Source organism: Carassius auratus, unplaced genomic scaffold (genome assembly GCF_003368295.1).
Source record: "Carassius auratus strain Wakin unplaced genomic scaffold, ASM336829v1 scaf_tig00011294, whole genome shotgun sequence".
In the NCBI taxonomy this organism is placed as follows: domain Eukaryota; kingdom Metazoa; phylum Chordata; class Actinopteri; order Cypriniformes; family Cyprinidae; genus Carassius; species Carassius auratus.
In genome coordinates, this window is record NW_020524189.1 from 1,021,250 (window position 1) to 1,045,103 (window position 23,854).

A 23,854-nucleotide genomic window follows, 5' to 3' on the forward strand; every position below is an offset into this window, starting at 1 on the left:
CACCGATGTGTGAACACATCAAACTTTGTCAGATAGTGTTGGTAGCTGATGCTTTGCTGTGGACTGTGAAGGCAATATTTGCTTGAAATCAATATAGCAGTTCAGCAGCCTCTCTTTCACTCATCCACTTCTGTTTTTACTCTGAAACTCTGTAAGTTATCATGCATTAGATTTATTAGGTCATTCGAATTCTCTGTGTATCTGATATCATCGTTTTGAATAATTGTGAGTTACAGGCCTCAGGTTTGCCTTTCCTGCTCAAAATCACCCTCTTGTCATTTTACACTTTAATTCTGGCAATTTATCAAAAATGTAAACCCTGAATGTCATTGTTTTGTGGTATTTAATGATGGTGCTGTAATTGTTTTTATTGTTCATTCAGAAATGTGTTGTTTACCCAGCATTATACTCCACAGATTCCTTACCTTTGCTTTTATATTTCAGAAATTCTTTAAGAATTTTAAGTCTCTAAAATAAAATAAAATACTGACCGCAAATATTTATATAGTTATTATTGGGGTAAGAAATAAATAAATTACTATTTTGAAATAAATAAATAAATACTTTGTCAATAAGGACACACTGATCAAGTGTAAGTAAAGACATTTATTATGTTATAAAGGAACATTATATTTATCAGAGAATATAAAAAGTAACATGGTTTGTCACAAAAATTTTAAGCAGCTCAAACACTGATAGTGATAAGAAATGTTTAAATTAGAAAAAGATAAGAATGATTTCTGAAGGATCATGGTGCTGAAAATTCAGATTTGCATCACAGGAATACATAACATTTTAAATTATATATAAATAAAATATAAAAATGTTTTAAGAATTTAAATTTATTAATAATATTTCATAATAATTGTTTTGACTGAATTTTTGATCAAATAAATTCAGCTTGGTGAACCGATGTATGGTATATCAACAATGCAGGAGTATATTTTGTAAAAACGTATAACGTATATGGCCATTTATCGATTAAATATATCAAACCTTAATTTTTGATTAGTAATATGCATTGCTAAGAGCTTCATTTGGACAAATTTAAAGGTGATTTTCTCAGTTTTTCGATTTTTTTTGCATCCTCAGATTCCAGATTTTTAAATAGTTGTATGTCGGCCAAATATTGTCCAATCCTAATAAACCATACATCCATGGAAAGCTTATTTATTCAGCTCTCATATGATGTATTTGACACTTCAAAGGTCAAAGGTTTTGTGGTCCAGGGTCACAAATATTGATTTAATAAATAAATATAAATATGACTCCAGAAAAGAAACAAGAGAGCTGTTGCAATAATAAATAGTCAATATAAGATCATTAGAATTGTTTTGTGGGCTAATCTGATTATTATGCATTATTTAATGCTGATGTTGTAGTCGGTTTTATTGTTTATTAATAAATGTGTTAAACCAGCATGATAGCCTACAGGTTTGATGCTTGAAATGCTTAATCACAGTACACATCTAACCTCTCTCTCTCCCTCTCTCTCTCTCTCTCTCTTATCCTCTCTTGCATCTCCCCTCCCCTCTTTCTCTCTTTCTCTCTCTGCGCTGGTGCGTGTGCAAGCAGCTCCCTGTGTGTGTGTGTGTGTGTGTGTGTGTGTGTGTGTGTGCGGATGCGTGAGGGAGGCACTATGCAGTCAGAGATCCACACACACAGAGCATGCTTGTGAGTGCGGGCTCGGGCAAACATGAGCCTTCCCAGCCCAGAGATCGTCCACAGCATCAGCCTGAACTCCCGTCTGAGCCCCCCTCCTCTCTCCCTCTCTCACTGCCTCTCTCTCTCCCTCTCCTCATCTACTCTCGCCCTGCGCAGCCTCTTCCCCGCCACCTCTCCAGCACCAGCCGGGGGGACATCTCCCGCTCTCCGCACGCCGACGTTTGCCGAGCGCCGGCCGGCCCCATGGAGGAACCCCAAGGCAACACACTGGTGGTCCGCATAGGCATCCCTGACCTGCAGCAAACGGTGAGTTCCGTCAGTGCTCCAAACTCTCTCTCTCTCTCTCTGTCTTTTATTGCCTGTTCTCTTCTTTTTCAAGCATGCACTTGATTGTTCTCTTTCTTTTTGTACCTTTTTTATCTTCTTCGCTCTTTTTGCTCTTGAATGCAACCCGTCTTCATTAGTGTAACTGCGACGGACTTTGAAAACTGGCCACTTGGAGAGAGATGGAAAATCAAAGGTAGATACAGTGATGGGTGGGTTATCGGCGCCTTACTGTAATTCACAGGGACTTTTTCCTGCCTGTCACGAGGCTGTCAGACTTGTCAGTTGTGTTGCAGTTAATTGTACCGTGTCCCCAGGGCCCTCTGGAGCGACATATGGTGCTGATGGATATGAGAGCGCAGTGCTGAAGTGCAGTTACTCACCTGTTCATTTTGGACAGATACAGGTGTTACAGTTGCAGGTGGAATATTATTATTATTATTATTTATTTATTTTTTATTATCAGTTTTGCACACACTGAAGCCAGGATCTGGAGGTGTGCTTGAACTTTGATTGCATATAAGCATGGCTTTCATTTCTTTTTCTGACCTGAGGTTAGTTTGGAGGTGTTAATGTTGTTTAAACATGATTTGGAGGGACTGGAAGTCATTTGATTTTGGTGAGATTTGGTGATTTTGATGCATGACTGGACAAGTGAGTGTTGGTTTTCAATTTGTTGTCTGTAGTACCGGGGGACAGCTATCCATTAGCATTCCCAATACAATTATGTATGGTACACTAGCTTTCAAAAGTTTGCTGTCGGTAAGACTTTTTTATGTTCATTAACAAAGTCTCCTATGGTCACCAAGTCTTCTTTTTTTGAATAGAAAATGCAGTAAAAACAGTAATATTATCAAAAATTATTTCAATCTAAAAATTAAATTTAGTTTGAATGTATTAAAAAAAAAAAATCATTTATTCCTGTGATGCAAAGCTGAATTTTCAGCAGTCATTACTCCAGTCTTCAGTGTCAAATGTTCCTTCAGAAATCATTCTGATATGCTGATTTGCTCTTATTATTATCAGTGTTGAAAACAGTTGTGGTGCTCAATTTTTTTGAAGAAACCATTTTTTTTATTAGAAAAGAACAACATTTATTTTTTTTGGAAGTATTTGTATCAGTTTTGAAGTCTTTACTGTCACTTTTGATTTAATTTAATGCATGCTTGCTAAAAAACAATTCTTGCAAAAAAATCTTACTAACCCCGAAACCTTTGAATGTTAGTACATGTTTTGTGTAAAAATATATTTAAAAAAAAAAATTGCTACACGGCTAATTTTACTAGCAGGTGCTAACAGAGCCATGCTAACTATCCAGACCACACCCCCTTGGAGCTGACCTGTGATTGTGTGATTGACAGCAGTGTGGAGCATGAGGTGAGAACCTCAAAAAGATATGAAATGCTTTATAACTTGCTTCATGCAAACAATATGCAGCTTCCAGCCAATCACCGTGAGCATCTCAAAATGTACCAATAGTGCTGTAACTTATGGTTGGTTGTATATTCTAATATATATTCATGCCTGATTTCAAATGCAATTTCCACACTTTAATTATAGCTTGGATATAGTTGGGCTAATAAAAGTGTATAAAATGTTGATAAGCACAATTACAGCAATTACAAAAATGCACATGTGACCCTGGACAACAATACCAGTCATAAGAAAACTAAAGATTTTTGGCATAAAAGAAAAATCGATCATTTTGACCCGTACAATGTATTTTTAGTATTTACGCTGAGCAAATGTTTAAACAATGAAGTTCACGTGATCCTGACACAGATGAATGTGACAGTCGAGTAGCATCACCTACTAGTGACCAACAGCAACTTGTTATTCATTAGTAACTCTGAGTGGGTGGGTTTATTGCTGTTGGATGGTCCTTGCCCATTTGTTCGGGTTCCAGTATGAGGTTTAATTGTTTGGATTGAGGTGGAGCTGATTGGTTGGTTTTAAGAAAGCTTGCTGCATGTATCTCTGCCTGTTTGGTTGAGTCCTTCAATGCATTCGGTGCCTGTGAAGTGAGTAACTGCAGTAGAATGAGTGAGCAACAGATCAATGGCTCATTCTGCCAGTCAGAAATGTGTTTCTCCTCGAATCTTTCACCCTCGCTCTCGGCGCTATATGAGTGTGCATTTGTGACCATGCATGCATTAATATGGATTTGTGGTTGCATGTGAGTGTGTATGTGTGTGGCTATGTGTCAGAGCTTCATTAAAAGCAGAAAGCTGTAGTGTTAACGTGTGCTGTCCTTTAGCAGGGCCCAAATCTCTGTGTTAATAATGAGAGGTGAATGAGAGAATGTGTTAAATGCCAGATTTTCACTGGCCCATCCCACCGCCACTCGCCTTTCAAATGCTAACTCGCACCCGCTAAATCCTGATAGTATCTTTGGGAGCATTATAATCCAAATAAATAATATCAGATTGCAATCTCTGTTCTCATATGCCCACATCCATCTCCTGAGAACACGTGGCACTCTGAGAATTTCAAGCACTTTTTTTTCAAGGGGTCTTTGGTGTAGGTTTTGTTATGTCAGGGGATTTCAAACTTTTTGGTCTCAAGGAAAGCCAAGTATGTTGGTCCTCTCTTGTAAGAAACCCCCTTCCTAAATTATAATGCTTAATTTTCTTATATAATAAAGTTTGTCTAATACATAAGATTTGATTCATGTTGATCTGTTTTATTTAATTTGTTTTTAATATTATTGTTAATAATAATACACCTCTAATAATGTCACACCTCAGTTTATCAAATTTCACTGGCTTTCAATATCTGCTCACATAAAATTTAAGACATTGATGTTTGTCTATTAAACAGCCACTGGCTCTGCACCCCTTTACCTATAAATTCAGTAATTCAGACCCTTGTGCCCTCCAGAAGCTTGCGTTCTGCAAGTGAACAGTGCTTTGTAGTAGCCTACCATCCCAAAGAGGCACAAAATCACTTTCACTGAAGCTTACCTTAACAGTTCCCTGCTGGTAGAATGACCTTCCCAACACAAGTCTTTAGCCACCTTATTATGCAATTTATTTATTTTTAATTTTTTACTTTATTTACTGAACATTCACCCATGAGGGACCCCAGTTTTAAACCTCCAACTTTTGATCACTATGTTTCAGAGGAAAGTATTATTGCTCAAATTGCTCAAATTGTATCGCTCTTTCTTAGTTACAGATATATAGTCTCAGTTCTGTTTATGCGTTAACTTTGTCACATATGAGACAATTTAGAGCAGGTAGTGTTTTAAATAGGAATCATATAATATGATATGATTAATAAGGATGTAAAGCTCTATGGTTGTGAAGTGTACAGTAGTACACACTAAAGCACTATATAAATGCCTCATTCATTCAATATTTTAAATAATATTCAGGTTATTTGCTCTTGAAAGGATTTCATGAGAATTATTTGAAATCATATTAAGATATTTTGAAACAGGTTTGAGATCTCTAGAAGAGACACGTGAGATTCACGGACACCTTTTCCCAGGAGGTAAACCTTAAGTATCCGTTTGCTCTCCAGTTTATCTCATTGCTATTTATGAGAAACATTTATTAAAACAGATATTAAAAAGAGTTGTGATGTGTAAAATATCCCAATTCACCTGAAAATGATTCTGTTTTCCATGGACATTAAAAAATGTTGTAAAACTTTATCTTTTATCTTCAATTAAAAAAAGAAATAAATTTGCACTTTTTTAAATCTTCCATTGACGTCTATATTCAGGATCTTTGTTCATCTCTTGCAGTGCTGCCTTTGGCAGTGATTACTGTATTCTGTGGATCATCTCTGAACTGTTATCTTCAGGTCTCTGAACACATTTTCTGTGGGGTTTAAATCTCGGCTTTGTGCCAATTAGAGATGTCCAGAAAACTGTCCATTAAGCATGGCTCATTGACGTAGTATGGTGTTTTTTTTTTTCATTGCAGATTTCTTTGAGTTTTGTTCCATTCAATTAGCTCCTTTAGATGAGCAAACTCATTTTATAGCCCATAAAAAGAAAGAATAGGCATTAATTCGAATATCTGGGTTAATAAAAAATTAATATTCAAATATTTGTTTATTTAAATGATGTTATTTTTTAATAATCAAGTTTTTGTCACCATTTCTGAACAAGCTTATGAGTAGGCATTATTCACAACAGTGTTCTATAGCAATGTTACGTTCCCTCTCAAGGTGTTTATTTTTTTTTTTTTTTTTTTTTAAGTGTGTAACACCCCTAATAAAAAGCTTCCTGCTCCATGAACCTGCATGACTTTATGGTTTTAGCATTTTCATCAGAAGCAGTGCTTGGCATTGTTTCTCTCATCAGATCTGGGAACCTTTTCTTTAGGCTTCGCAAAGCCCTAGAAATGCCAGTTGGCAAAGACTAGGTTCTGGCATAAGTTTAGTAAACAGGAGCGGCCAGGGTCCTTATTGGATGGATAACCAGTCTTTGGGGTTTGAATTGTCTTACATTTGACAATGATGGCCTCCACACTGCTTTTAAAATCCTTCAGTGTTTTGACATTGTAAACTGTTGGACCTCATGTGGATAAGTGTATGATTATGTGTGCCCAACCAAGTGAATTTTCAACAGTCAAATCTTCAAGCTATCAGATTATCAAAAATCTAGTGTAGTGAAAAAAGCTCAGGCTTGCTTGATTATTTATTCATGTATTTATACAAGCTTATTTTATTATTGTTTAAAAGTATCTATTTATGATTTTATTTATGTGCAGTTTTTTCCTTGCATTTATTCATTTACTTGCGCGATGCAGTGGTGAAAGCACAAGGGTTTTATTTATTTAATTATTTGCTTATGCATGTTTTGTTTCTTATTTGAAAGTATAGTTTCTTACTATGGGCATCCTGTTTAAAAAAAATCCTTTCTGAAAGCTGGTTATCACAAGCTTTTATTTTATAGATAGAAAAATAACTTTATTATGTTCTGAAATAAAACTGTCCATTCTGAAATAACAGTCAAGATTGAATCATTTCTGAAAGGTTTATACCTGAAGAGTTGGATCTGCCTTGTGTATTGTGAAGGTTTGGTTGCACTCGTTTAGCAAATTCCTCGCCTTGCATTAATGTCGCCTCTGCTTACAGTTTGTCTTGTGAATGTTGTTGGCTGTGTTCACTGCAGGGTGACTTCCAAAAGACTGTGTCTATTAATAAAAAAGAGAGAAATAGGAAGAAAAGAGAAATACAAAGAAGGCTAGGAAAAGGTGGAGAAAAACTGATATGCAGAGAAGAGCACATGTCTCCGGAGGGTTCCGGTTAATGATTTCAAAGTGTGACAAAAGCCCTATTCCCTGACGTTAATCTCAGAGGGACACCTGTGATGTACTTACAGACTACAGGGACCTACAGGGAGAAATGTTACTCTTTACAGTAGACTACAGATGAAAGTTTGTCTGTACACGTGTAGGTTTGTGCACTCTTCATCTGCTTCTATTCACGAAGAGAAATGATGTTCATTTCTTCAGCTTTTCCTTTTTTCACATATTGGTTTTGCTTAAAGGAAGAGTTCCCTCAAAAAAAAAAAATCCTTTTATCTTTTTTTTCTCACCCTCATGTCGTTCCCATCCCTTTTGACTTTCTTTCTTCTGTGGAACACAAAAGAAGACATACTGGGTAATATCTAGACTATTCTTTTTCTTAATGGGGACTGTGGTTGTTTGGCTCCACAAGATGCTAAAAAGCCACATAAAAGCAGTCCATATGACTCATGTGCCACATTATAAGTCTTTGTGTGAAATTTAATTAATCAAGTAGTTTAAGTAATTCTCAAACCTCCTGCGTTAAGATTCGTTGTGCTAGATTTGTCATGAATGACTCCTGACATCAGTGACATCGAACTTCTTGACATGCCGTATTTGAATTGAATGTGATTTGAGGGCTACACTCGGGTGATTTTCAGTAAATAATTACTCGGATTTTGGAGTGTTCCTCAAACAAAGATGGCTTCAGTTCAGATTTGGAATATAGTGCACTGCCGTTATGATGATCATTTTTCTAGCTTGACAGTCTGCATTATGAAAAAGAACACTCTTGACATTCTGCAATATTTCTTCTATTATGTTCCACAGAAGAAATAAAATGATACCGGTTTGGAACGGCATGAGGGTGAGTAAATGATGACAGAATTTTCATTTCGGGTGAACTGTCTCCTTATTGGTTTCATACTGACTGCCAATCCCACTCACAGAGATGTTTGGCATGAGTTCATTCAGGTTGTTACCCGGCTGAGCTGTGCTGCTCAAATACATACAGTCACCTGAGAGTACTAAGTAGTCAAAGTAACTTGTGCACTATATAATCTTTTGGAGCCAGAAGCTTTGTGTGAATAGTTGTTGTTGTTTGGCAAGCATGAGTAGCATTAGAGCAATTTTCAGCAGACATCATCATAAATTTCGGTCTTTTTCTCACATAAAGCTATCATCTGACTTTAGAATACTTGGAATAAAGTGCACAAGTCATCTAGACTATGTCAGAAGAGCGACGACGACTATCTCATTCCTTTCAATGGCTCAATCTTGAGCTTTTACCAATATGCCACATTGTTCCGGAGTATAGAAATGAGCAGTTTGTGGAATTTTAATGTGTTCTCTAGAGTTTTATGCATTGTTATATACCGTCTTTTTTTTGTGTGTGTGTGTGTGTGTCGCTAATGACTTATATCAAACGCTACACAAAATGCTTGTTCTCATGACTTGTTCATCTGTAGCTACTGATTGGTTCCCTTGATTTTAGTAAATCATAGCCACACTGTACTAATTCGTTCCCTCCTTTTGATTTAATAAAAACGATTAAATGAATTGATTTTATTCATGTCTGTATTGTCAACCCGATCTCACGGCAATTCGTACATTTTTCACAAGGTGGCTTATTCGTACGAATTTGTACGACCAAAGTCGTACAAATTCATACGATTGTTGCCAAATCATACGTATTTTACGAGTTGCACAATTCGTATGAATTTGTACGAATGACCTAAACCTAACCCCGACCCTAAACCTAACCGTCACTGGGGTCGTATAAAATCGTACGAGTGAGGTCTCGAATGACAATAAAGCTCAACTTGACTTGACTTGAAATAGTAAATTGTGGCCACAAATAAACACGTTTTGGAAACAAATACTTAATTCATGGCCCTGTTCTATATATATTTTTTCCTGCATGTCATGTGTGGGGTACTGTAGTTTTGTGATATATATTCTGACCGGGAAAAAGCGTATAATATTGGATTTTGAACCAGTTAAGTGTCAATTTTAGCAGCGCCCCGTGTGATTTGATGATTGTACATGTTTGTAATGCTCTGGTAATCAGGTTCTTGGTCCCAGATCTCCTGTTGACAGATGGCATGCGTGGCACAGAATGGACGCAGAACACAGTGACAGCTGTAAAACACATCTTACAGTCCACCTGGCCTTTCTCTGCGGATGATGTCTAATGAGTGTTTAAAACAAGGAGTAGCATTCTCAGCACATTTAACTTCCTTAATGTGATTTTTGAGTTTTCAGTGGGAAGTAATGTAGAGAGGTTCATGATTAATCGGAATTAAGCTGAAATTGCGTTATATTTTAGTGGGATTCTCAAATCAGAAAGACTGTGATTTCAATAAATAATATATAAGCACTTTGTGTCTCAGAGTGAAGCGCAGCACTGAGTTATTTTACACGCTAGCAGCTGATGATCCACTGTTTTCAGTAAATTCTACTACACACCAACAGATCTCTGCATGGGTTCAGATATATATTGTGCATTTCTACTCAGGATAAGTGCTTATAACTTTCAGGACTTCCTGCGGTTTTCTGCTAAAATAAAAGCGCAATGGTTTGATGTTTCAAAAAAATAAAAAAAAAAATAAAACACATTATATATATATAAATAAATATTAGTATTGTCATTGTCATTTACAGTTGTAACGTGAAATTAAATCATTATTATTATTATTTTGTTAAATACTTATTTTTTATTTCACAGTAAAATGTTAAAATAGTTATACTTCTCATTCTGTTCATATTTTTATTTATCATACAGCAATAATTTTAGTATTATAGGCATATATATATATATCATTTTCTAATTTATTTTTACAATTTATTTACTTTTTTTTTTTTTGCATTTTAAATCACAATGTTTATCAGAAGAAAAAAAAATTATCCCCCAAATCTTGTACCAATAGGCCTGTGATTGATTTTTGTCCTACAGGTTTTGATAGGTTGATGAATTTACAAGTATGATATTAATATATGACTTATATTCATGTCCCCCACCCACTCAACTTTGATTACATGAGCAGAGAAGTGAAGAGTGGTTCTTGTGTGTTTCAGAAGTGAAGAGTTACACTTTCTTTCTCTTTCTCTTCTGGACATATATTAGGAAAATATGTGTATGTATGATTAATTTTGATTTCATTTAGTCTAACAGTGAATAGCAGCATAGCCAACAAAACCACCTGGAAACAAGTGGCAGGTATTTGGATTCAGTGTTGATGTTGTGTTCCAGATTGATGTGAGATGTTACTGAGGCGAGACAGCATCATCCGAGCTTGAGACAGAATGATGGGTCTGAGACGGCAGACTCTCTAGAATACTGGTGGCTGACTGAAGCTGTCCGATCTAATGCTCGTCCTGGACTCACATCTCGGGATCTGATTATTTTGGGGTTGGCATTATTAGCATTGAGTTGTGTGAGCATATTAGCCTCATGTCGGCTGCCCTGCTACTTAATAAAGGCCATTAATTGAGAGCGGCTTTTGTTTGGAACTCAACAGAAGAGATTAGCCGTTCACCTCAGCCGCAGCAGGCGATCTAAACTACATAAAGAGCCTGATATCCATCTCATACTCTTTCTTTCCTTTTTTCTGTCACTGTATACTTAAATAGAGTGATGGATGCATTTCTAACACAACAGCGTGCATGCAGGAGTGATGCGTGGTCATAAATATGCTTTTCACTCACAGCGTTCAACAGTGTCACTTCATGAGGATCGTCTTTTTCTTTCACACTTTCTGTTTGATCATTTCGCTTCCTTTTCTTACGCTGTCATCGCTACATCGAGACATCCAAGTCTCCTATGTTCTCTCGGTCTGTCTCCACAATCCTCTGTGCTTCAGAAGGCATCTTGCCCCCTCTTCTGGCACACACGTTTGCTCGGCAAGACGATGCCATCCATCACAGCAGAGATGGAAATGGGGGGCTTAGTTTGCGGAGGCGTCTCACGTTCTTCCGATGCTATTTTTAGCTCATTCAAACCCAACCTGCACTAGCATGTCTATCGCAGAGTCTCCCAGCACATTCACACAATTCACTCAAATTAGAGCTGGGTTTTAGGATTGAACGTCTGGAGCTTGTTATTCAGGTGTGTTCTGCATTCATCTGAGCAGGTGAAGGGAGCCGTCCCCGGTGGACTCTGGGATTGATGTGCATATGACGCTGCTCCAAGCATTTGCACTTTCCTTTGTGCTTGAAGTGGAGCTTTCTTTTCCATCTGAAGCCATGACACAAGGAATGTTCTGAAAAGCTGATCCATGTGTAAACACTGCTATTAAAATGTTTGTAGTCGGTGGGCAAGAGGTTTTGGAAAGAAATCTCTTGAAAGAAGGATGTTATCAAAGTCTGCATTTACTTAATCAAAAAAGTAAAAGTGTGAATTATTACAATTTAAAATATCTCTACTTTTATTCAAAAAGGCACATTAAACTGATCAAAAGTGCAAAAGTGCAGTAAATACATTTGTAATGTTATAGTTTACATTTTTTTAAAACAAATACTTTTCATCAATATACTATCATCAAAGAATCCTGAAAAATGTCTCACCATTTCCACAAAATATGAAGCAGCACAATGGTTTCTAACCTTGATAATGGAGTAATGATGCTGAAAATTCAATACTACTGTTTATTTATTTATTTAAAGAGAGAATTGTTTCAAAAAGATTTTAAAAATATTACCGCTCCAAATTTTTTTTTTACAATTTGTCCTCATTAAAGGAAGTAAGGGTGTTTTCACACTAGCACTTTTGGTGCACACCCGGGTTCGATTGAAGATCGTCAGAGATCGGTTAGTTTGGATGATGTGAACGCTGTCTTCCAAACTCGGGAGTGCACCCACGAACTGTACCCGAGTCCACTTAAAAAACGGTGGTCTGGGAAACAGTTTATGTGAACTCTGGTCCAATTCGCTGCTGATGTGAACGAAATCGTACCACATTGCGGAAGTGAACCGCTATTAATGATGTAATGTTTGATGAAAATGTGTGCTTGTGTACAGAAGCTTTGTAAACAAAACGAACGGTTCTAAAATATAAATATATAAAAGTGCATAGAGTAATGTTATGCATTTGCTGCCTTTTAATGTGCCGTCGTTACTAAGCAACGTGGTAAACAGATGCTGGCTTGATGACGCAAGTGAACCGCGGTTCAGACTCATATTAAAATAATATGAACTCAGTCCAGCAGGAAGAGTGGGGAGCAATCATTTGGGGCAATTTGGGTTCCACAAGATGATCCTCAAGTGATTGTGTCATGAAAATTGCAGATAGGTTGTGTATTTCTTACCTTTCAGCATTATTTTTGCTGTATATTTGGACATGTTTTTATATGTGTGTACATGTTGATGTAGTCCAGCAGTTCTCTCATGTGTACAGTAGATTGAGCTGTAATTTCCTGCTCTATACAGAGTGCCTGTGAGGAGAGAAAAACTTTGTAGTTTGGACTCTCAACCAATCTGACTCGAATGTATTTGTGCAAATATCTTGTCACCGTTGTCAGTTATGGGTGACTGATGGTCTTTATCAAGGCCACTACCAGGATTCTGAAAGCCAAAGCTGAATTTGTGAACAGATTTGGAGAAATGTATCATTACATCACTTACTCACCAATGAATCCTCTGCAGTGAATGGGTGCCGTCAGAATGAGAGTCCAAACAGCTGATAAAAACACCATAATAATCCGCATGCGAGTCAACTTCAAGCTGTGTGTTTGTAATAAATTCCTCAATCAGTTTTTTTTTTTTTACTTCAAATTGTTGCTTTCAGCTAAAATATAAGTCATCTACCTATAATATTGCTTTCTCCATGGAAAAGGTCTTCTCATCTGAATCAGGAGAGAAATATGCACAAATAAAGCACTGTAAATAAGTGAAAATAGCCCAAACCACTTCTGAACAAATATGTTGTTGGATTCTGATGTGAGAGGACAACAGGGGATGGACTTTTTCACTGGAGGAAGTGAAATTATGGATTATGGACTGATATTTTGTCCAGAAGCAATGGTTTAAAGTCCAAAGGCTTCAATGTTGAATTTGTTTCTTACAAATACACAGATTTTAACTGTACCGGAGTCATGTAGATCACTTTTGGATTATTGTGATGTTTTCATAAGATGATGGAGTCTCAGGGGAAGTCATGGCCTAGTGGTTAGAGAGTTTGACTCTTAACCATAGGGTTGTGGGTTCGAATCTCGGGCTGGCAATACCATGACTTAGGTGCCCTTGAGCAAGGCATTGGATCCCCTAACTGCTTTCCTGGCGCCGCAGCATAAATTGGCTGCCCACTGCTCCGGGTGTGTGATCATGGTGTGTGTGTGCACTTTGGATGGGTTAAATGCAGAGCATGAATTCTGAGTATGGGTCACCATATTCCATGGTGTTTTTTATTTTTATTAATTCTTTTGTGCTGCTTCTGTAGTCATCAAAGTCTTTGGGTTCACCTTAATATCTCACTCAACATTCATCTCAAGACTTTTGCCTTCAGCTTGAGTCATTTTCTGTGTTGACTATGAGTTAAAGATGACAGCCTCATATAAGATGTTAGCACAGTAATTTACACCCTGACACACATGGGAACAAGTGTGTGTCGGACAGAAGGTCTTGATTGATGTTAGAGTTGAAGTTAGCTGATGGAAGCTCTTAAACTTATCCGTAAAGAGTGGAGAGACTTTAATTGCATCTGAAATTGAGACTGCTCTTTCTTCACGTGTCCATCACCTTTTCTTTTCATTTATCTTCCCCGGTCCCTTTATCCGCCTCCTCTCTTTCCTCCAGGAATACAGCAATCCCTTAGTGCACTGGTACAAGACTGGGCTGCACTGGACTGAAAATGTTCAGAGATAGATTAAAATAAATATTTGATTCCATATTATGTATTAATTTGTTATTTTATAAAACTGTTGTTTTAGGATTAAATGTGAACTGTATGATAATTGAAAAAAAAAAACTAAAACAATATATATATATATATATATATATATATATATATATATATATATATATTGCATATGAGATAATCTGTAAGCTTGTTTCTCATGTTTCTAATGTTGGTGGAGCTCTATTTGCATTTTAAATCAGTGATTTATGGGGCTTCATTTCAGTTGGCTACTTTAGAAAATAGCTGCATTATAGACTACTGTAAATGATGCTGCTCTCTAAGGTTTGCTCCAAAGCTATAGTGTTCATTGCATACATTTTTCAATGTATTAGGTTTTTTAACATATTTAATTTTCATGTAATAAATAACCAAATGTGTTACACTTAACTACTGACTTATTCTTTAAAGTTACTGTATCTATTTTTTTTTTTCAAAGATACATTAAATAAAATACCATCAGATTATTTAATGTTCGGCACATTTCTTTGTCTCTGATCAAATAACCAAATTTGGGACACTGACCTTGTGAACTCCTCAGATGTTCTTGCTTTAACTAGATCTAGATGTTCTTGTGAATTTTTTTTAAATCAAACTGGAGAACAAGATTATCAGGTTTTGTCAGTACAGCAAAAGCACTTTAAAATATATTAAAATGGAAAAGTTATTTAAATTATTATAATATTTCACAATATTATTGCTTAACTGTATTTTTGATCAAATAAATGCAGCCTGAACTTTCAGAAATATATAAAAAAACTAATTATGCCAAACTTTTAGTGTATATTAGTTGCACATTTTAGTTCAGAGAGGTATCTTTGAAAATAGCTAATTGAATTAATAATTCTTTATGTACAATCTTTATGGAATATTTTTGAATGAGATTTTGAACACAATGCCGAGCAGTAACCCTCTCCTTCAGCCCTAGCTCTGCGATGCTTGTGTTTGCCGGTGTGATTTCTGTAAGCAGGTCAAGAAGTGTGGGTGATTCAGTGAAGACTGTGGGGTCAGCTTTGACAAATACAGCACTGACACACAAAAACACATACTATCCACACACATACACTGCTCCTTGGGTTTGATGTCTTTTAAGTGAAAGACATTGATTTAAGACTAGTTAGGTGAACAAGGCACAAGCACACACACTTTCACACGTCTTGAGATCTGTCATACAGTTTTTCCTCTCTTGCACACTCACTTTAACATGCATCCCTCATGTATCCACACACTTCTGTTCAGATGGCAGTATTCCCTGAAGACACACGTGCACAGCTGAATTTCTTCTAAGGATAGAGAAACTCTAAAGCATTCGGTGGAAATACAGTCTCTGTAAGAACACACAAATGCCAATGCTTGGCCAACACATTGCAAGTTTGTGGTATCATACTTGCACTAAGATGCGGCGAAACCTGATGATCGTGTTCTCCAGCATGATTTCAGAATGTCCTCATTAGCATCTAATGCTCGAGTGGAAGCAAGAACAAGTAACCAAACCCTAAAGCTATGGTGTGGTATTAAAAGGCACAGAATGCAGTGCACAGGTCTTACAGCCATTTTTATGAAGCTTTTGCATCCTTTATAAAACCTCTATTCATGCTCATCATAATTGGGTGGAATGGAGCATCCATTCTTCAAAATATCTTCTATTGTGAAAGTCATACAGGTTTGGAACGACATGACAGTGAGTAAATGATGATTCTTTGGGTGAGCTGGCATAAAATGCATTTGTGTCTGAGTGTTTGCCCATTTCTCAGTGTGACAGGTTTGAGAATACAGTCTTTTAGCTCAGGCTAGTAAAGCACTGAAGCAGAACACGCGGTAAAAAAAAAAAATACCTTCCATCTTTCCATATTACTCACATTTTTTATTTTCCTTCATCCCTCCGTCTGTTCCCGTCTGTCACGCTCCCCGTCTCAATCGAATTTTTCCCTCTTGTTTATTTGCTTTTTGTTCCCAAATGGCCTGTGGTAGCACAGCGGGCTTGAACGACAGACGCAAAAATCTAATTTTTTCCCTGTGTGTTGGTCGTCCTCACGCGCCCAGCTGAGCCCTGTCACTGTGCCATCCCATCCGGCTTTAACAGTCTCACAAGCACACATATTGAGGGGGTTATGTCAACACCCATGAGCTTTTTGACACTTATAGTCACTGTAAATGTCATATTTAAGAAGCTATGATTTTGCCAAAGTATACTTAATGCCATATTTCTACTCATCCAATTGTTTGTAATCACATTTAAAGTAAATACTTATTTCCGGACAGTGAACTCATAAATTCCCAAAGATAAATGTGAATTCCCATTAAAAAGGCAGACCTGCTGTTTTTGGAAGGCACAAACATTTAAGGGCTCATATGAATTTTACATTAGTTGACAATGGCATTTGTGCTTCTTGCACATGTAACGCACTGTAAAATTCATGGCGTTATCATAGTGTGCAAATAAAACTTACTCATAATTTCTTATTTTAAGCATGTAATTTGATTAGGTTTTAAAGCTTATGTTCATTCGTGGGTTATAAAGAGGAAAAAGTATTTTTTATATGTTCTGTAGAAACTGAGAGGTGCTCACTATTCAACAGTGTTTCAGATGGTTGCTAGGGTGTTTTGGGTGGTTGCTATGTTTTTGAGGTGGTTACTAGGATATTTAAACCTGTTTTTTTGCCAATGAATAAAAAATGATTCTCGCAATTCAAAAGTTCTCGAAAAACTTTTTTCTCATAATTGTGAGACATGAACTGTCACAACTCTGAGAAATAAAGTCAGAAATGCGATATATAAACTCACTATTCTGACTTTTTCCTAGAATTTAATTTATATCTCTCAATTGTGACTTTTCTTCCTCAGTTTTGTGAAAAAAAGCTAGAATTGGGGGGGGGGCCTTGATAAAGACAATCTGTTTCCCCTCAGACTTGGATTTTATAACTCACAATTGTGAGTTTAAATCTCAAAATTCTGAGAAAAGACATCAGAATTTAGAGAAGAAAAGTCAGGATTGCGAGATGTAAACTCACAATTGCAAGAATATATACTGTAGATTATGGTTGTAACGGTATGAGATTATCACGGTATGATAATCATCTCAGAAAATATCACGGTTATACAGTTTCACGGTATATGGTATTAAACAATTAAATTTTTTGGGGGGTTGAACAAATGTTTGAAAGCATGTGTTTATTCAAATTTCATTAATCAAAAACAAGAAAATTTTATCACTGATTATTTATTAGTTTAATAACTTATATTAATCATTAATTATACATACAAATTAATAAATTCTGGTTTCTGTATATATATTCTGTACTTTTATGATTTAATACAAATATACTGCATAAAAATGCATAAAAATGTAACAATTTAATTATTAAAAAAAAAAAATTACTCTTATGTTTTTGCAAAGGGCTGCACAACAGAGATTTACTAAATTAAAATGAGGGGAAAAAATATATATTCCTTAAAAATGTTTATGTAAAATATTATTATTATTATTATTTTAGAAGTAGGCTACATTATAGTACAATCGTAATTTCTGTCAATTTCTTCCAGTTAAAAAGCGGACTTTTATTTTAACAGATTGTAGTGAAGAACTTTGATCGTCAGAATGTATTTGTTTTTGACAGTGGTTTTCTCAAATAAAATGATGAAAGGATTATTAATTGTTCTCTCAGTGAGGCTTTCAGTGTTTGTGTTCACGTCTTCAGATAGTGAGACAGCAGGCACTGTTAAACCTGGCACTTTAAGCCACGCCGGCACAAACTTGAGTATGTAGTACATGACAACAACGCTCATTCACAGAGAGACATGCTTAACAAACAGATTAGCCTATATATTTATGTAGCAGTGCTTTTGTCATTATTTTACAGCTTTGTTTTTAATTTATTCATCAATCCTTCAAATCGCTCCGCTGTACAGTATGTGTGTGTGGAGCAGGAGAACAGTTAAGTGGAAAGGTGTTGCCTAGGCACATGTACACATTGTCAGGAGAAACAGGCTGGAGTCAGTTGCGGATTTAGCCATGAGACCCGACATATATATATATATTCAGTGGCAGAAACAGGCTTCCATACAAATCATTATTACTATGCATGAGCAATGGTAATATTGATGGTCTTAACAGATGCTGCTAATAAAAAATTTTTGTGATGAAAGCAGGGAAGTATAGAGAAGTATAGACGCATTTAAGTAGCACATTTAGTCAAATGTTTACAGGTCCCTGCTTTCTATGTAAAAATAAACTGACTCAGATGCAACCACAGTGTGTTGTCATGCATCAGTGTCTCTTAATTAGAAAAACATCAGCCTCAGCATGTCCTTCAGGATGTGTGTATGTGTGTGTTTGTGTGTGTGCATGTTTTTACACACTGAGAAAAGCTAATTGAATGACAAGTGTGTCTTTCCATGAGCTGCTTTAGTGAGTTTAGTTCCCCCAGGCATCTATTATGTGGTGATAAAAGAAAACAGCCCACCTACAGTCTCCTACATGTGTGTAAGAGATCCAGAGACTGGTTAAGCTTTGTTTATAGCCATGTGAGACTTGTCTTAGAGGGATTTGACCCTTGTGAATTACATCCTAGTGCTCTTGCAGAGTCAGATGAAATCTGGTCTACTTTGCAGCCTTTTCTGGTCGTAAACCTTCCACTTAGACAGGAAGAGACTGTCTGGCGATCATGTCAAATTACCAGCCACAGTTTATTTTAGATTTATGACACATTTCGCAGCAGGTACATTTGAAATCAGTGATGCTAAATTAATAAACAGTTGTGTGAAAATGTGGCTAGAATGTGTGTCCAAAGTCTTGATTAGCTCATAAATTTAACTCTGAAAGCAAACTGCATTAAACAGCTAAGTGAAACTAAATGTGATTGTAGATGCAAGGCCACACATTTTTACCAAAACCTTTGTCTAGTTCTTCCTCAGAAGTGTTCATTGGAGCAGCTCACTACCTTGTAAGCACAAGTTTGTTGCCTAGTGGAGCACTAAAACTTGTGTACCCGACTCCCAGAAATTACACAGCAGTCAGCCAGTAAGATTAGAGCCCTTTTGAGCCTTAAGGTTTTTTTTCTGCATTTTTGCTTGAATTAATAGGCTCTGGAGCCACATTTTGAAGATGTACAGTCTACAGACTCTACAGACACAAACACAGGTGTTGAGCTTTAAGTTAACTTCCCTTGTCCTCCAGTCAACTCTGGATAAAGTGGTGACCACTTTTCTCAATGGATCTTACTCTTTTTACACCTGTAGCAGTATACAAAGTATGTATTTAAATGATGAAAAGAAATATGGTTGTTTAAAGTTTTAAGATTAAAGTATGATATGTTTATAACTACTCCCTCTACCAGAGCGGGTCATGACCTCTATTTTCTGTATCCGTAGCGAGAAACTTGACACTTCCATTTCCGTCTTCTCCTTGTCTTCTTGTCTCCAGTCCTTGAAATCCTTCATCTTGCTTCACCTTCATGTCTGAATTGTAAGAGAATTGTGTTTGTGTATGTGCTTGATTCAAGATTGTACATGTTTGATGTGTCTCTTAAAGTCAGCACATGCCTGAAATATGCCCATATAAAGCTTATCAAGTGGGCTTGGGCTTGTGTTCTGTCTCTGGTGATGAAGGTGTTTCATCTTCGCTGTGATCAGACTGACAGAAAGAAACAGCAGCTCAGCTTGACTGTGTAATGTGAAAGCTTCTTGTTCTCTGTCTCTTTCTGTGTCTCTAGACATTGCTCTTATAGTTCATTTGTGTCCTCTCTCTCTCTCTTATTCAAGCAGCTTCGCTGAAACCTTTTGGCTAGTTTTATTTTTTTATTTATTTCGAACCAGAGCAAGTGCTGTCACATATAATTCAGATTTAGTGTTAGACGGCATGTTTACAGACTGTTCACAGATCAGCTGCCCAGTGTTCATTTTTAGGTAGTTTTTTTCCCTCTGGACAGTAATATCCTTTCTCACATAATTAAGTAGTCACATGTAAACTTACTAAAATGGTATCTACTGTAAATATTAATTTATGAATATTTTTTAGATGAAAGTGGAAAATTAACACTTTATATAATATATTATATAAGATGTATTATAATTATTTGTCTGTCTCTCTGTCTGTCTATCTATTTATCTCTATAAAATGTATTATAAATGTAAATATTTCTATTCTTATTAATAATCTCATGACTCACAGTGTTTTGGTGAGTAATTAACCTGCTGGCAACAACTAATAACTGTTTTTTGGTATTAGTATTATTGATTATTATTGATGAAACCAAACCGAATTTTCAGTATTTTTCATTTGGACAAAATGCCAAGAGCCAAATCTCAAACTCTGATCTGATTGGCTGGCTTTACGCAATATCCTGAAGTGTGAGGATATGAGCTTTTAAAGCATTCCTGCCGAGTGTTTTCCCTACTGTATATGTGCCAGATTAATAATTAATACTGTTACGAATGCATGTGCAACATGATCACACATTAACGCACACATTAGCAAACTCCCAAGGTGGTTGTGGGGTGCCTCGTTGGTTGACGAGCCCTCGGTATGGGTGTTTGTGGAGAGATAACACCCTCTCTTTCTCTCTCTTGGCCGTGTGTGTGTGTGTGTGTGTGTATGTGTATGTGTTTGAGTGTGTAAATGTTGTTCATGCTGCAAGGTCTCTATCCCGAGCATCGCTGAGTAAGACTTTCTCATACCAAAGTAGCCAATCAACATGACCCTGCACTGCAGAGAGGAGAGAGTTTGTTCGTTTGACTTTTTCAAGTCTTTCCCATTACCGGGACCCCTGGAGACCCTGCATGTGGTTTTAGTAATAATGTAATTATGTAATAATGACATTGGTATGACTTGACTATACATTGGTCCCTGTAATTCAAAAGGCATTAAAACATACTAAATAGTGTTTTTTTTGTTTTGTTATTATTATTTAAAAACTCACAAAGTTTCCTGTGAGGGGTAGGTTTAGGTGTATGGTTGGTGAAGGGCAATAGAAAATACTGTATGTACAGTATAAAAAACATTAAGCATATGAAGTCCCCGTAAACTCCCAATACCAAATACCAATATCGCTGTGTGTGTGTGTGTGTGTGTGTGTGTGCACGCCAAAATATATAACATTTACAAGATATGTTTATTTTATAATTAATTATTATAGACAGTTTTTGAATATTTGACTTAATTTTCTACTTTTTAAATAAAATTTACATCGACTAATATGTAGATGCCATTTCAATCAGCTCAAAGTTTTAACCAGCTTAAAAAATGATGTGACAAAATACTGACCAAACTTAAAAGATATTTGTGATATAGACATTTTTTTTTATATTTTGTGTTGCCTATTAATCTGTATTATCTTAATGGCATTTAAGAGCATTAATGACCTTCAAATGTTCTTGAAAGATTTTTGGAGGTTCACCAATAAAGATAAAATATATCTGTATATTTTGTATCTCTCTCTCTCTGTAGTAAATTGTGTTCAGTGAACTTTTTCATTTGAGGCAGTTCGGTCTTCCTCCGATGATACACAGCGTTGTGGACAATTACCTTTTGTGGGAAAAAAGCACTATTTTGTCGCACCCACACCATAGTAAAATGGGTTAAATGTTGGATTGTAGTTGTGTTTACAGCTCTGTTCAGTGTTGCTTTTGCTGTACAGTCATTATCTTTGTTTTATTTAAGATATTTCTGTCAAAGTAAACATTGTAGTACACAACTACAGATGTAAAGTCTAACCCTAAGGTTGTGGTTTCAAGATGGCAATACCACGACTGAGGTGCCATTGAGCAAGGCACTGAACCCCCAACTGCTCCCGGGCACCACAGCATAAATGGCTGCCCACTGCTCCAGGTGTGTGTGTGTGTGTGTGTGTGTGTGTGTGTGTGTGTGTGTGTGTGAGTGTGTGTGTGAGTGTGTGTGTTCACTGCTGTGTGTGTTTGCACTTTTGATGGGATAAATGCGGAGCACAAATTTTAAGTATGGGTCACCATACTGGGCTGTATGTCACTTCATTTCCCTTACTGTACAAGTACTTGAGAAAACATTACTTGCTGTTAATTGTTACATTATGTGAACATGTCTGGTTCAAAAATAGCGGTGTCACTTCTAGCGTCATACTATATATTTATGGGTGGAGACAGTGACAACACTTTATATAGACCCTGTATATATAATCCTTATATTAATAAAGATATTCTTAATGTAAATACTGAACATACTAATCAGTTTGTTCTCGTGAATATCTGGAACTCCAGTGATATATTCTTACTTATATATTACTACTCCTTGAAATGGTTTAATGCATAAAAACGCAGCATTACAGCATTTTCCATGCATGTATGCATAATATGATGTGTTTGTCTGCACCTGCATGTGTGTGACATTGATGGACTGTACCTGTCTCATTCTCCAGATGTGCTTTATATCTCTACTCCACGTTTCTCTGAAGGCCTGCTGAAAACCAGTCTGCTTACCAGAGCCCTACTGAGCAAATCCACAGCATTTTCCAGACAGACAGAGTCATTGTGTGTGGCTGTATGCATGCAGCTCAATCAATGCATTGTTAGGAATCTCTCTCTCCTAAACTGATGCCAATAGAGCCCTGTTATGATTTTCCTCAGGCTAATACTATCAGAATCAATCCATGAGTTCAGGGAATCACATCAGCACTACTGGATTGTGGGAGAACTGCCCTGCAGATATGGGCACTGAGCATTTGAGGACATGTTTGCATGTTTATTACACGTTGAGGTTCTGATTTCTGGGTAAATTATGGCCAAGGAAACAAATGGAATAAGATGTTTGCTTATTTGTAAAGCGGTGTGTTTGAAGTGCATAAAACTATAGTTTTGTTCCAAAACGTAGTGATGCCAGCTTTAGTAAGTCGACAGCATTTTCTGATTCAAAGGTGTTCCAAAAAGTTGGCAGCAAAATTAACCTTCCCTTTAAAATAACTTACTTGGTCTAAATTCTAAATCAATCCTAAGGCAGTCTAAGGCAATTCTAAACGGACAGTCCCAGAATGCATTGCAGTAACCTCAGTGAAACCTCAGTGAATGGCAAAAGATATCAATAAATACAGTCCTGTCTAATTAAAACTGAACTATGACACCGTCCCGAACCCTTACCTTCAGTAATTATTCTGGGTTTGGATATAAAGGCAGACAAGATATAGTCATCATCAATATTTATACTTACAAAAGTGTACAATATTTATATTATATACTGTACATACTCAGTGTTTATATCAGTGATGTGATATTTTAGTATTATTTATATACTGTTATATTATTTAGCAGTGTTTTAGCCTTTATTTAATTATTTTCAGTTGGTAAAAAGTCTTAGATCTTTGAGTTCAGCTCATGAGAAATGTGGGCAAAAACAAAATTGTTGCATTTATAATTTATTTCGGTGTATTTCTATAATTTTTTGTTTAGTGTATCAGTGTGGATATTGTAAATAAATTAGTTGTTAGTGTGTGTGTGTTTATATATATATATATCATGCAAAACTTTGTGAAAATATACATGTAATTTTTGAATGCCATACATTTTTGCATAATTTTGGCTCTTCTTTAACTGTAAGTTTTTAGCATTTAATTTGTGCTGTCCATAGGTTATTGTCAGAAAAAAGAATGGAAGTGTGACGTGCGATTACTGTATTATTGTACTGAGGCGTCCGTTCCATTTGTATGTTGAATAGAGGTCTGGTTTTACTCTTGTTCTGAGTTTAAATAGAGCTGAATGCGGTCCAGTC

At 36.3% G+C, this 23,854-nt stretch overlaps 1 protein-coding gene across 1 annotated transcript in view; it reads left to right on the forward strand.

Moving 5' to 3' along the window:
- The window catches only part of LOC113073073 (SH3 and multiple ankyrin repeat domains protein 3-like), a gene marked incomplete at its 3' end in the record, with an annotated part of 139,344 nt that overhangs the window by 66,806 nt on the left and 48,684 nt on the right, over positions 1–23,854 (forward strand). Inside the window, exon 2 of the mRNA XM_026245976.1 lies at positions 1,576–1,971. Within this exon, the coding sequence (XP_026101761.1) occupies positions 1,669–1,971 (303 nt within the window). The remainder of the gene's footprint in view (positions 1–1,575; positions 1,972–23,854) is intronic.